Source organism: Ascaphus truei, chromosome 1 (genome assembly GCF_040206685.1).
Source record: "Ascaphus truei isolate aAscTru1 chromosome 1, aAscTru1.hap1, whole genome shotgun sequence".
Lineage (NCBI taxonomy): Eukaryota > Metazoa > Chordata > Amphibia > Anura > Ascaphidae > Ascaphus > Ascaphus truei.
The window spans coordinates 203,385,973-203,401,463 of record NC_134483.1 but is presented as its reverse complement, the minus strand read 5'-3'; the positions used below and the strand labels follow the sequence as shown (position 1 = coordinate 203,401,463).

The 15,491-nt window shown below is 42.7% G+C and overlaps 1 protein-coding gene and 1 long non-coding RNA gene across 3 annotated transcripts in view; one reads left to right on the top strand and one right to left on the bottom strand.

Moving 5' to 3' along the window:
* The window catches only part of MEGF10 (multiple EGF like domains 10), a 156,211-nt gene extending 149,527 nt beyond the window's left edge, over positions 1-6,684 (top strand). Inside the window, exons 24-25 of one of the 2 annotated variants that reach the window (XM_075600419.1) lie at positions 466-496; positions 3,485-3,609. In XM_075600419.1, coding sequence (XP_075456534.1) covers positions 466-473 — 8 coding nt within the window. In that variant the 3' untranslated portion in view covers positions 474-496; positions 3,485-3,609. Of the gene's footprint in view, positions 1-465; positions 497-3,484 lie in introns of both variants that reach the window. The other variant, XM_075600409.1, reaches the window with a different exon arrangement.
* The window catches only part of LOC142495233 (uncharacterized), a 66,768-nt gene extending 55,259 nt beyond the window's left edge, over positions 1-11,509 (bottom strand). Inside the window, exon 1 of the long non-coding RNA XR_012801701.1 lies at positions 11,414-11,509. This is a non-coding gene — a long non-coding RNA (uncharacterized LOC142495233). The remainder of the gene's footprint in view (positions 1-11,413) is intronic.
* Between the last annotated feature and the right edge of the window lie 3,982 nt (positions 11,510-15,491).

Below are 15,491 nucleotides of genomic sequence, written 5' to 3'. Positions count from 1 at the left end.
TTAGGAGAATCATGGTGAATTTGTGAGCTAGTCTGCAATATCTATGGCACCGGGTATATCAACTAGATTCCAACTTCTTTAGCACCGTTGACATTGATTTCATGATACAATAGCAGTATGACATGAGAGAAAGTCTTTCCTTCTGCCCTACGGTGCCTATGGCTCTGCCAATAAATTAGATTTTTGGGGAAAGTAAACCCTCCAGCTTTCTGAAAACAAATGCGGTGATCTGTTTATCTGAAGCCCCTCTGGGTTTTTTTTTTCTTAGAAAATGTAGTTAAAACAAAACTCTGCTCAGCATCATGATCACTTTTTGTTTGTGGTATGCAATCACACCATATGGGTATTTGTGTGGGTGTTTGATGGGGGTTACGTACAGGTAGTGGTGTTCACTGGTTTTATTTTTGGAGAGTCATACTTTGTATACTGTACATACTCTCAATACAATATTGCTTTTTATTGCAGCATATTAATTTTCAAAGGGGTGCCCTACATGGTAAGGTATTTTTGGCTAACATTGGTTTAAGTGTGTATAAGGCTTGCTTTTTAAGATCACATGTGGCGGTGTTCTTTAAACTGTCATGAATAATTTCATAAATAAATACAAATATTATGTGTTGTAAACTACTGGTCTCGTCTGTACACAATGGCTGCAAATAGTCCCTTATAGAGTAGTTTCCAGGCTCTTTTGCAATATCTTATGGCAAAACTACTTTGCATACTGAATACCATCTCTCCTTGTGAAGGGGAGTCATTTAATTGCGGGAGTTCTTATGTTACATTATATATGTCACTGTGGACAGTTATTATAATAGGCTTTATTGTGCCTGTTCCTTTTCATCAGGAAATTATCCAAACACAGGGGGGGGGGGAACAAAGCTTCCATTCACTTGGGAGTATTTCTAGTGAAATCCTTGCAATTAGTTCAAATCTCCCTTAGTCAAGCAGTTCTCGCAGCCCCAAAACATATAGCATGAAAATAAGCAGATATAAGCAGTCTCTTAAGAATAAAAGTCTTATCTGTTTCTTGGAGGGAAAATCTCACTTCCTGGTTCAGCTTCAGGTGCAGTAGTTTTCCCTGTGTCTTGAATTCAGCTCTGCTGTGCAGAGCTCAAGACCGCTCAGCTCCAGAGATCTGGGTTTCTTTTGGACAGTCTCTCCTGGGACTCAAGAACCTCTGCTCTGTCTCTCCAAAGGTCAGCTCTCAGTCAGAGCTAGGGAGGAGTTACTTCCTGTCTCAAAGGCAAGCTTTTTCTACTACCTGTAATCAGGCAGGTGGTGCTAGTTAATTTGCTACCAGCAGTTAACCACCACACTGCTGGATTAGAGGCACCTTTGTGAACAGGGATAAGTCCCCTGTTACAGTCACGTAAAGAATAACAAATACATGTTGGGCCATATTTTCTAAGAAGGTTTCTGCTATGGCCCCTTCCAGCACAGTAAGACACCTTACGCCCATTAAAGGCAATGATCATTAAGGGGTCATATAGCATAAGCCTGATTAGTAGGTTTGGTCCTTTGTCTCACATATTCAGGTCCATATTTACTAAGCTGTGTTATACCACAAGACACCTTCTGACACTGGAAGACACCTTACAGCCCGTTCAAGTGAATGAGACAAGAAGGCCAATATGCTATGTCTTCTGCCATAAGACACCTTCTGGCGTTGGAAGAGATCTTATAGTCCATTTACTTCATTTGTTCAGTAAATATGGCCCAAGGTGTCTTATGGCGCTGGAAGGTTACTCGTGGAATAGCACGGTTTAGTGAATATGGCCCTCAGTGACTTAGTCAAAAGAACATAGACCCATAGTTACTAAGAAGCCTTCTACCATAACATGTTCTGACTTGAATGGTCTGTAGGCTGATTTCCACTGCCGGAAGGTGCCTTAAGGCAGAAGGCTGATGAGGGGGTCACTGACTGCTTTCCTGGGATCCCAGGACTAGAGTTTCCACCTGGGCCCCTCCTGTTGTCAACTCCTCAAGCCCCACCCCTCTTTCTCTTACACACCCCATCTCACTCTCCCCTCCCCCTCTCACTCATACAGACCTTCCCTCTCTCACTTCCTGTCTCTTTTTCTCACTACTTCTCTCTCTTTATCTCTGCTCCTTCTCCCCGTCTCTTTCTCACAATTTCCCATCTCTCCCTCCCCAGTCTCTCTTTCCCCCATCTTTCTCTATACCTCCCCTATCTCCCTCTTAACCCCTCTTTCTTTCTCACACCCCTCTCTTCTCGCTAACCCTCTCTCTTTCACACTCCCCCTTTCCTTTTTTCTCACTTCCCCCTTTCTCTTTCTCTCAGCCATCTAACCCCTCTCTTTCTCACTTCTCCCTTTCCCCCTCTCTTTTTCACTCCCCCTTTTCTCTCAGCCCCCTCCACCCTCTTTCTCTAACTCTCTCCTTTCTCTTTCTCTCTGCCTTGCTGCCCAATCTCTTCCCTCCCCCATTTCTCTCCCAATCTGCCTCCCTCTAATTCTCTCCCCATCTCACCCTCACCCCCTCCCCCACCCCCATGCATTTCTCTCTCCCCATCTCTCTCCCTCCCCTTTCCCCACACACTCCCCCCTGGATTAATTTTAGACAAAAACAAACAAGGAGGATATGTTTTCAATGTTGAAAGCTGGAGCAACATGAATCTGTGTAACCCAGCGCGACTGCGTTAATGTATCAAGCGGCTTTGCTCCATTTCCCATTCTCCAGTTAGCTACACTTGCGCCATGAATGTTTTGGGGAGTGATTATAGGAAGTTAGAGGAGGAGAGAGTCAGAGCAATATTATAATGTGATGCATCAAACTTTGCCCCTATAACCGGTGCAGTTTGCACCAAATAAATCCACTAGGTTTACGTGGGGGTATTAAAAAAAAACTGCTCTTTGACAAAGAACAAATTGTACTATTTTTATACTCCTCGCCCCCAATATTTTTGGAGATATATATCCCTTCTTGAGGTATTGTTATTAATGCTAGTTCTCCCCCAAAATAGCATGTGGAAGAGCATTATCTTTCTAAAGTATTCACCAACCTCATTGCATTGTAAGCCATTTGCACAGGCAGTAAGAAGAGCTCGGTTTGCTTGGTCTGTATATGCTGCTTGTGCATGTCTATTATCTATTATTGGTGTTCATCAAATCTGCATCAAACCCCAGGGTCACTTCAATAAGTAAAGTGTCCTCTTGTTGAGGGCTGTAGTTAAGATGACCATGTGTTGACAGTAAAATACGAACTTTATTGATTTAATTGATGTAATTTGGTATTCATTATAATATGGTGAGGTTGTCCATTGGGAGAGCCACATTAAAAACTAGCTCCAGCCGTAAAGAACATTTCCAGAACCATTTACGGTACTTCCATACGCTGACCGTGCACTGGTTTGTGACTAGGCCCCTCCGGCAGTGAAAGGGTTAAGAGAATATTTACGCACCTTAGCTCTACACTTTTGCACAAGCAAAGCTGTATTTTGATTTCTTTTGTCTTGTTATTACAGAACCTACTGTGAGTGTCGTCCAAGGAACATTCAATAACAATGGCAAAGGCAACCAAGATCTCTACGACCTTCCAAAGAACAGCCACATTCCATGTCATTACGACTTGCTACCACTTCGAGAGAGCCCTTCGTCCACTAAGAAGGAGGCTACCAGTGAATGACATAAGCAATACACCATACAGCGGTACACTGCAGCAAACTTCTACAGAACAATATACTTAACGTCTTTAAACTGATGCCCGATACGACTACTGTTTTTTTTGTTATTAAAAGACTTTACCGAGAGTTTGGAAACAGAGTGTGTGCTTAACGACAAAGGACATACATGGACTTCATAAGAAGAAGATATGGATGAAGTTCTCCTGCCACTTGAGATACAAAGGCAGCACATTTAAATGTACATCTCTGTGCTATGCTGTATTTTACTAAGCTTAATATTTTCAGTAATTCAAAATGCTATACAATAACAGTAAGTTATAGGTGCAATCCGCAAGTATTCCTTGTATTAGGTGCTCATTTTGCCTGTTTTTTTGTTTATGTGAGAAAATTAGACTTTAAACCTTAGATATCCTCTATTTGCACTGACCCAAAAGTGACCTACAGTAGCAGAAAAAGTCAGTGATCTTTTTTTATGGAAGGAAGTGACCTAATAATAGTATGTGGTGAATGTCTGATTGAATGCCAATTTCAAATAAACACCTGGCACAAGTTAAAAAGAAACTGGAAACCAGGTGTAAGCAATAAACCCTAATCACTGCTATTGCTTGTGCCAACGTTAAATCACTTTTTATTCTATGCGTTGACATCCTACTATGAAATTATTGTCTATGATTATATTAGTGTAGCTTAGTTTCAGCATTAACCATGTTACCATATAAAATATGTTTTCAGGAGAACACGGTTATATATTGCCTTGTCCACTCGCTTGTTATGATCATTCTTCAAGTACTATATAAGCTGGTATTGAAGAATTTGTAGTGAGACGCCTGCAGGGAAAACCAGTCACTGGTACCATTATCATAATGACGCGGTGACTGCTCAGATCAGTGTGACAGGTGACAGTGGAGGAGAATTCATACCATTTTTTTTTTTTTTACATTGTTATGTCACCAAAGTAATTAGAACTTTTTCTGAAAACAAAACTGAGGTCACACTTTTAGCAGAAAGCGCATCCGGGATGTGCATGGACTCACTGTTAGATACTGGTATTTTGAAACAGTGTCCACAAGGTATAGATGTGTTAAAGATGGAACAGGGGATCTAAGAAGCAAGCTATGAAAGAAGGGGCATGCCAGAAGCTTTGAACGTACCCTGAAACGTTAAAACATGCCAACATTTGTAGTGCTGTTCTTTTTAACGATTCCTTCATGTCATTTAGAACACTAAGGGCCTCATGCAGAGAGCAGCGCTATTTAAAATTGGAGAGGGGAATAAAAAGTAACTGTAATGGAGAGTTTTTTTCTCCATATGCAGAAAGGGCATAAAACTGCATTTAGAATCCTGTCTGCATATGGAGAGTTTCAACCAGCGATATGAGCGCTGTTGAAACTAGTGGGAAAAAAAATCACGTTTTTTTTTTTCTCCCCCACCGGCCGCCGAGCGCCAGCTTCTTGCTGGCGAAGCAAAATGTTGAAAATCGCGCCATTTTTTTGCTGCGAACAGCCACTAGATGGCGTTCGCGGCTCTCTGAATACGGCCGTTTTCAACACTGGAGAGATTTCTGTTCTCTCCAGCCGCGCGGCGAGTTTCAGAAAAAAAAAAAAAATGGCGCTTTTTTTAAAACTCGCCATTATCTGCCTTTCTAAAGGCAGATTTCGGCAAAACATGCCGCTTTCCCTGTTAGCACTGCTCTCTGCATGAGGCCCTAGGTGCATATCAGCAATTCATTTCTCATTTTAAATTCTGGTTATTTTTTTTTGCCATCTTTGCTTGAGTGAGTGTGTTCTGAGAGGGAGTAACCTGAGGAGTGTGGAACATTAGACGTGTGGATTTGAGTTTTATAAACAAGGTGGTAATATGTATTATAATATAAAACAAATAGTGCCATGTTTAGATTCTTGTTGATGCTAGACAAAATGAACAAGCTCTGTGCATACTTGCCAATAAGGCTCCTTTTTTTACATTTTTTTTATAGTCCATGTAGGGGAAATATGCTTAAGCGGGTCTTTTGCATAGTGCTAAGAAATAATGTTATTACCTGTACCACTATTTTTTTTTTATATAGTAAAATGTACTTTCATTTAAAGGTTTGTGTATTTGTCTATTCAGTTAGTCTTGTTTGTAAATGCAATCTCTGTTTCAGCCATCACACATATTAGCAAAAGGAAAGCAAGAACAATGGAGGCTAATATTGTGATCTATTTTTTATCACAACCCTATTATTAGGATTCATCGTGTATGATTTCTGAGCAATGTGCCAGAATTTAATAGGTGGTGACACACCACTGTGTTGCTTTCTCATTAAAAACATGTCTTATGCTCTGTGCTGTAAATAAAAAGAAGTATTTTGTAAATGGCATGTTTTTTGGTCAGCGGTTTTCTGATATAATATTTCAGATTACACTTGTGACTAGGGCAGGGGTGGGCAACTCCAGTCCTCAAGGGCCAAAAACAGGTCAGATTTTAAGGATATCCATGCTTCAGCACAGGTGGCCCAGTTGTTGACTGAGCCACTAATTGAGCCACCTGCGCTGAAGCAAGGATATCATACAAACCTATCCTTTTGCACTGGAGTAGGCCACCCGTGCACTAGGCCATCTTAGTGGGCAGAGGTACCTCTGTCTGAAAGCCATGAAACTATAAAACCATGGAAATGTAGGAATGTTACTGGTATTTTTAATCAATACAATCTTATTTGTGCCATGCACATGTAAGGCAATAATCTGTTGAATAGCAGTAAGAGAAAGGGATGACTATATTATTCTACGAGCCTTAACGATATGCATCTTTGTTTATACAGCAGTTTATTTGTCAACATGATGATGATAGACTAAAGCCATACAGTACATGTGTTCCTATTGTACAGTAAATTTGGAAATAAATGTGTTATTGAAAAGGTGTTTTTTTTCCTCCCCGTGTTTTAACGCACGTAGTTCATTTTTGACGGGTAACAATTCATTGAAATAAGAGGAACAAGTGTTGTCACATTTTGTCAACTGCACACGCACTCAGCGGGAGGGGAGAGTGAGACGCTGAGCTGTGCAAATGGAAGCTGCAGCACTGCAAGCTTTGGGGTCCCTTTGTTGGTCTTCCTCATCGTTCCCCTATATGTTTTCTTTAGGTAGGTCCCGGTTGTAGATCTGCGATGGGTGTCCTCACTAAGGGACCTATTCTGGCGGCTTCGATAAGTGACTTTACAAGTGATTTTGCATGTGTAGCTGTTCAGAAAGCTGTGATAAAATGTCAAAATCAATTGGAAATGGCTTTTTTTTTTATACCAGTGTAAGGGTGTGTTAGATACCATGTGTGTGCGTGCGGAGGGAGTACGGCAGGTTCCGCGACGGCACGGTAGTACAGGGTGCCGCCATGTTGTTGCGCAATATTGCAAAGGACACTGACGGGGTGAAGAGGTCGCGCATGCGCAATGGGAGCGCGCGAATGACAGGCCAATAAGGGAAAGGCTCTGATAATGGACCACAACTCCCGCGAGCTCTGGAACAGTCACCTGACGCTAGGAGCCAATGAGAGGGCGGGAATTAAGGAAGGAGGAACAGGAAGGTGGGGGAGAGACCATGCTAGGCAGAGGAGATCGGGACAGAGCGAGAGGAGGTAGTGTGAGTGCAGGGGGTCCGTGACCCGCCTGCATAGGCCAGCTATTACCCCCAGGCCCATAGGAGGTTTCCCTGAGTCACAGTAGGCTGCTGTACTGCAGGGACGCCCGATAGTGGAAGAAATTGTCACCTTAGTTAGGGACAGCGCACAGAGTTGTGGACGGTCACAGGCATCTGGGATCAGACGGCTGGACACCGCGACATCTGGAGGTCAATGGCGGAGGCAACGGACCCTTTGCGAAGAGGCACCGGTCACCGCCGTGACCGGAAGGTACAATTGTAAAAGCAAGTGCACCAACACCGGTCATCAGGCGCTGATCCCGCCTTAGGAATAACTTTGTAGTGACACTAGCAAGTGGCTAGCGGACTGAGCATATTACCTAATACCTTACAAGGACAACACTCTATAAGAGCGTGGCGGAGCCACTGTTATACTGGACAAATTCTCTAGGGATGTGGCTGAGCCACGGTAGTATAAGGACTCTAACGTTATAATATACATATATATGCAAGTTATATGTGATGTTATATAGAGAATAAGATATGGTTGCCTATGCATAGTAAACTTGGTTGCACGCACTGTTGGTATGTTTCTTGCCCAGGGCAATCTTACATAACGGGGATCCTGGGCAAGTGGAGGCGCTGCGCTAGAACCGTTACCCCAGGCTCCCAGCTAGCGGAGGCTCAGATCTCCTGGAGCCGCAGGTTGAGTACAGTACCAGTAGTCCCTCTGGAAGGCGTCAGAAAAAGGGCTACACCAGTATTGTCATTCTTGCTTTGATAAGCTGTGCGGTAAGTCAAGGAAGGCTGAAACTCGCAATTTTTGCCAGTCACTGCTATTCAGGTAGCTCCGAAATGCAAATCCCAGGTTAAATTGTTTAGTTTTTCCCGCCACCTGAAGGGAGGCAAGATAGGCTCAATACATGCGCCATTGTATGCTATCCATAAAAAAAAGGGAATTCTGATTTGCTTAACATGCAGTTAGTAATAAAAGAGCTCTAGTCAAATAGTCTAGTGACATTTAAAAGGAAACTTATTTTTTTCTATATGCAGCCTTTGATTACCTTTATAGAAAACTAATTACCTAAGCTGCCAATCGATTCGTTCTCCCATCATTGATCAGCAAAATCCTGCTTCCCAGGGTTCACTAAATGGCTGCCTTTCAGTTTCAATCAATCCTCCAGTCTGTGTAACTCAGCAGCTACAATGTATTCTTATTACTAAGGTTACATTATATATTGTTACAGTTTGCAGCTAAAACTGCTGGGAATATTGCCAACAAATTATCACAAACAGGAAAGTGTTATAAAGATCTTGCACTGCTGGAGAGGTGGGCTAAAGGGATGCTCAGTACAGTATAATCAATATTAAACGTTAAAAATGGCATTAACTCAAATGATAAAAGAAAAAAAGTAGTATTATCTAATTCTATAGAACTGATTTATTAAAAAAAAAAAAACACATGTATGATATTGTTTGTGTTGCTCATTTAAATCCGAGAGGGCCTCATTTAAAGTCATGTGGCTTAATTAGATGGCTACTTAAAGCACCCCAAATTAACACTTCCTTATTGGGGGAGATGGCTGCTTTTGATTTAGCTGGATGGTTCGAGATACAGATGAGGTGGCGTAGAAGGATAGCTATTTTGATGAGAGAGAGAAGAGTGAGGGAAGAGAGGGATGAGAGGTTTCACAGGGTCAGGCTGATGGTGATCCAGCCACGTTTGTATCATCACCGAACCACCTTGCCTGACCGAGCAGGAGATAATTAGTCAGTATAGATTGAGCTTAGCAGCAATCTTCGAACTCTATTTCGAGTTCAAAGAAGATTTAGAACCCTCGACAGGCAGAGGTTGTGCAGTCCCTGGCCTTGTTAAAATGCTGAGCTCATTACATTTTCTTGCTTCTGCGTCTTTTCAGACAACAGTGGACATAGTAGGCAGGGTTTCACAGGCAACCTTTTCGCCGGCTCTTATCCAGTTTCTATGTACACTGAATTGACGCACTAGGAATTATCTCCATTTTCCTAGTGAGCAGACAGAGTGGCAGGAACTTAGGACTGGCTTTTATAACATAGCCGGACTACCCAATGTGATGGGTGCTGTAGATTGCACACATGTTAAGACGCCCCCGCCACGTAAAAGCGATATGATGTATCGTAACCAGAAACACTATCCCTTAATGTGCAGGTTACATGTGATGCACTCATGAAAATTGGGTATGGTAGCCCAATATCCTGGTTCCTGTCACGATTCATATATACTGCATCACTCATCATTCTTCCGTGCATCTGAGGCGGGGAGATATGATGCAGGATATGCTGGATGAGTATATTGAATACGAATTGGCCAAATATAATGAATGTTACTTGTGCTGAATGTTGCTACCACAGTGCAGCTGTAATGTCAGACAGCATATTGGGCAGAGCTGTAGTCACCAGAGGTCACATTTAATGTTGCCAGGAATGATTAATTCCTGTAGTATGGATATATGTAATTCAGCACACCTGGTTCAATCATTACAGTATGTATAAGCCACTAATTAATGTATGTTGGATGAAGGTGGTATATACGACAAATGAGATGTTGGATATTCTACACGTAACTACATTGTAACATTGTAGCTTAATATCTGTTCCCATTTTATTACAGATGATGCAGGATATGGGAACTGGACGTGTCTCTATACCTACAGAGTAACACTCTGCAGAGGAACATTATAATGTGGTACACATATCCACACGGTCACTTATTGAGAGAACGTTTGGACTGTTGAAAAGTCAGTTCAGATTTATGGTTAGATATGATGGTGCCCTACAGTACTCGCTTGAGAAGGTTGCTGACATAGTCATTAGTTGCTGCATTCTGCACAATGTCACAGGACATTTACCTTTTTACCAAGATCATTAATTGAGCAAAACAATGGGGTTGAAACCTAGACATTTTCCTAGGTGCAGGGAACTCTTGGGAGAGTTTTACCCTGACCGGGACTTAGCCTGGAATCTATTGGAACCCAAATTGGCATAAAATTCCATACGCCACCGCTATGTTCTCTTCGGAGAACTTGGTCCCTCCTGACCGTGAGTCAGCCCAAATCTCCTGGAAGGAAAATCGGCATAAAATCCCAGTCGCGACCGCTACGTTCCATTCTGAGAACTAGGACGCAAAAGGCTGGACTTAGTCTCTGGCGGCAGGCTTTTCAGGCTTGAAATCGAAGCCGGTCGCTTTGCTATTACAAACAAAGCATCTTTGAAAAGCCCGCCCGTGCTCTTTCGGCTCTGACTCAATGAGAACACATGATCTGATTGGCTCACGGCTTCTTTTAGTATTCTCTGCTTCATTCATAAAATAGAAGCAGACTGGACAGCCAATAAGCGCGTGGTAACTTTCTCAAGCAGCCAATCAGTGCCACGCCGGGAAGAAAAGCTGGGTCAGCGGGAAATTTGAAATAGCCAAGAGACATGTGCAAGCCTGCCACATCTCCCCCCAGCTATCCCAATGCCACCCGCTGGGCAGGCGCTCCATAGGTCTGGCAGAACAAGAAGCATCCTGGAGGACTGCCATTGATCTCCAGACCTAGTACTCTGTCTTTCCCCGCTGACCAAATGCCGTTCACACCTCTGGGCATCCTCTGGCTGCTTTGAACTCCAGTGTCCAGCAGACCTACCGGCACCTATGGGTTTGCCCGGCTGCCTGTTTGGATATCGGTTCCGAATGTAAAACACACTGAAATACATTTTAATAAGCACTGAGTCTTGGGGAACCCCTTCAGCTATGTGGGACTTTAGATGAAGGTCTTGGGGGTACAGGGAACAGAAAAAGAAAAATGTTGGTTGGGTGCCCACAAACCCTATACTGGTTGTGGGTCACCTTGGCACTAGCTGGGATACCCCCCTTAGCCTAGGCATTCCCTCAGCTACAGGAATACATATTTATCCCTATGCCTCATTCTCCTTTCTGGACTGTGCTGAAGCAGGGTACCCTAGTGGTGAGTCGCGCTTACATTTTCAAGGGGAAGTATTGCTGGGACAATGTGTTACATGTATCCAAGAATCAGGCAGGATTCGCGGGTACATTTATTGGGGAACCGATAACTCTGGACCCCACCCTTCTAGACACATTCTGTCAATGGTTCCTCTACAAAAAAAACTTGAAACTCACCCACTATTAATCCATGCTTGATTGCGTGCCTGGAAAGGGAAAAACACAAAAAATGGTTTTTATTACATTTTGCAAATAAAGTTCAAGGCAACAATACAATGTTACTGGGCCCAAGAGGTAACTCTCTTGGACCCTTATACACGGAGCAGGGGTAACCAAAACGGGCTTTAGATTTATTATATAGCCTGGCTACCCCCTCCCGCCACACACAGCTATGCACTTCGTCACTATATATATATATATATAACACAACAGAAAAGTATCCATGAAACAAGCACACGGGTATACCAAAAAAGGATATATAATTTCACATTTATTGATAATAGATCAAAACAAGTGGAGAAATGTTTAAAAAGGAGGGGGTCTCTAGACTGACAATTCTAATGACCATGGAGACAAAAGAAAAAATAGTGAAAGGGTATCACCACTAGTTATTGTGGTTATTGTGGTAGGCAAATAGTTGTACCCAGATGATGCCACATAATAACTCAGCCAAAAGCACACAATATATACAGTAACACAGTGCTGCAGAAACTATGTCCTGGAGGATTGAAGAAAGGAATATAATAAACCTCATTCAAATAGAGCTAGGTTAGGCTCAGAGTAAAAGTGCCAGATGAATAAGTCCTGAGACATGTAGAGCATATAGCATCATAGCATCATAGTATGGAATTCATGATACATCACCAAAGTCTGATGGTATAGGGTAAATTGCAGATGAATCCTTTAATGGTGAAAAGTCAGGGGTCCCCCTCCAGCACTCCCACTCCAAAGCGTTTCGACAAACGGTCTTCTTCTGGGAGTGGAGTATGGAGGAATGAGCTTGGTATTTATAGGGGAAGCCAAGATACAGAGTTTGCGCCAAATTTTAAAGTAAACAGCTGATGCATGTGAGAAATCAGCACTCCGGGGGGTTTAGATGTGACGTCATGACACAGCGTCCGTTGTTAAGCCTTGTTGCCAAAGACGCATAGTGGAGCTGCTGTCATTACGTGCTCCATATCGGGGCACCGCATCGCCCTAGTGACGTTATCACGTAGCGCACGCTACTCAATCTCGTTGCTAGAAGCTGCATATTGGCACTGATGAAAGCATCACATATTCCTTGTCGGGATGCCGAGTCGCCAAGTTAACCAGGTTAATGATAATAAAACATATGAAATTCAGAGCTAGTCTTTACTTAATGAATAAGGCTGCATGCTGGTTCCCAACAGCCAATGAAAAGAGATCAAGTAAAACAAAGTGCATAAGACATCAATTATGTTATTGGGTTGTTAGGTATTTATGTCCCACGTAGTTCATCTTCTCTTATGTAGAGGGTACACACTTCTTTGTTGAACCTGGAAGATTTCCCAAAAGTAGCCTGGAAATCTTGTTTCTTTATAAGATTGGCAGACAGCCACATCGCTGTTATCATCTCTATGGAGTGTTATCATCTCTGCTTACAGGATACCAAATAAGGAAGTAGTGGTTCATTTTCTCTTATATAGGGGGTATACACTCCTTTGTTGATCCTGGGGGCTGGTGGTGAATATACAAGATAATATCTTGGCATAAATACTAGATCCCGTAATTTCTCAATTGTAGCCTAGAAGTTCTGATTCTCAATAGAACTGGCAAGTACTGTAGCCACATCGCTGTTGTCATCTCTGCTAGATTCCAAAACAGGAAGCAATAGTTCGTCCCCTCCCGCGTCCAGAGTATGAGCCTCTTTATATGTCCTGGAAGTTGGTAATAAATGTAAAAGATGATGTCTTCACATAGGTACATGGTTCCATCATTTCCAAAGACTGGACTGGAGATGCTGATTCTCATCATTATTGTCATCTCTGCTCACAGGACTTCAAACCAGAAAGTACTGGTCCAGGATATAAAACTAAAAAGGGGGAGGAAAAAAGAGAGAACCATATATTAGAGCATCCTAATGTCATCTGCAGACATCTTTGAGACTAGAGCTAAGGAACTCAAAAATCGCTTCTCTAGACGAGGCTATAGTAAGGCAGTAATTGACAAAGGCTATCAAAATTGTCTGAATATCAGCCGTGAGAGTTTGTTACAACCCAAACCCAAATACCAAGGCCAAAAGAAAATCAGATTTGTGAGCACATTTAACCAGCAGTGGTTTGACCTGAGGGGTATTTTACAGAAACACTGGAACATCCTTATGACTGACAAAGATCTTAAAAACACACTGGGAGAACGTGTGAGTCTTGCTAGCCGCAGGTCACCAAACCTGCAAGACAAATTAGTACACAGTCACTATACCCCTCAGGTCAATACCACTTTTTTATCCAAACTGATTAAACCGGGTTTTTTCAGATGTGGGGGTTGTTCAGCCTGTAGGTACATGCGGCAAACTTTTGCCTTTTCTGACACATCCAGGTCACGAACATATAAGGTGTTAACGTTTCTTAATTGTAAGAGCAAGGGAGTGATCTACCAGCTCTCCTGCCCTTGTGGTCTTGTCTATGTGGGCATGACCACAAGGGAGGTACGATTTTGTGTGCTGGAACACACACGTAACATCAAAAATGCTAGACGGGACTTGAATGCTTTTAAAAAGATTACATCGGTGGCTAGTCATTTCCTGCAGCATCATGGGTCTGACTGTGCGGTTCTTACCGCATTCGCGTTCGACCGGGTCTCTCTGGGTGTCCGAGGTGGTGACCTGGAGAGGGCCCTGTTGAGACGCGAGTGTAGGTGGATTGTACAGTTGGGAACAATGATGCCGCGGGCACTAAATGACTACCTAGGCTTTGCCATGTTTCTCTAACATTTAGTTTTTGAATTCATGTTTCATTTGCTTAGGATGCTCTAATATATGGTTCTCTCTTTTTTCCTCCCCCTTTTTAGTTTTATATCCTGGACCAGTACTTTCTGGTTTGAAGTCCTGTGAGCAGAGATGACAATAATGATGAGAATCAGCATCTCCAGTCCAGTCTTTGGAAATGATGGAACCATGTACCTATGTGAAGACATCATCTTTTACATTTATTACCAACTTCCAGGACATATAAAGAGGCCTATACTCTGGACGCGGGAGGGGACGAACTATTGCTTCCTGTTTTGGAATCTAGCAGAGATGACAACAGCGATGTGGCTACAGTACTTGCCAGTTCTATTGAAAATCAGAACTTCTAGGCTACAATTGAGAAATTACGGGATCTAGTATTGATGCCAATATATTATCTTGTATATTCACCACCAGCCCCCAGGATCAACAAAGGAGTGTATACTCCCTATATAAGAGAAAATGAACCACTACTTCCTTATTTGGTATCCTGTAAGCAGAGATGATAACACTCCATAGAGATGATAACAGCGATGTGGCTGTCTGCCAATCTCATCAAGAAACAAGCTTTCCAGGCTACTTTTGGGAAATCTCCCAGGTTCAACAAAGAAGTGTGTACCCTCTACATAAGAGAAGATGAACTGCGTGGGACATAAATACCTAACAACCCAATAACATAATTGATGTCTTATGCACTTTGTTTTACTTGATCTCTTTTCATTGGCTGTTGGGAACCAGCATGCAGCCTTATACATTAAGTAAAGACTAGCTCTGAATTTCATATGTTTTATTAGCATCAACCTGGTTACCTTGGCGACACGGCATCCCGACAAGGAATATGTGATGCTTTCATCAGTGCCAATATGCAGCTTCTAGCAACGAGATTGAGTAGCGTGCGCTACGTGATAACGTCACTAGGACAATGCGGTGCCCCGATATGGAGCACGTAATAACAGCTCCTCTATGTGTCTCTGGCAACAAGGCTTAACAACGGACACTGTGTCATGACGTCACATCTAAACCACCTTGAGTGCTGATTTCTCACATGCATCAGCTGTTTACTTTAAAATTTGGCGCAAACTCTGTATCTTGGCTTCCCCTATAAATACCAAGCTCATTCCTCCATACTCCACTCCCAGAAGAAGACCGTTTGTCGAAATGCGTTGGAGTGGGAGTGTCTGGAGGGGACCCCTGACTTTTCACCATTAAAGGATTCATCTGCAATTTGCCCTATACCATCAGACTTTGGTGATGTATCATGAATTCCATACTATGATGCTATGATGC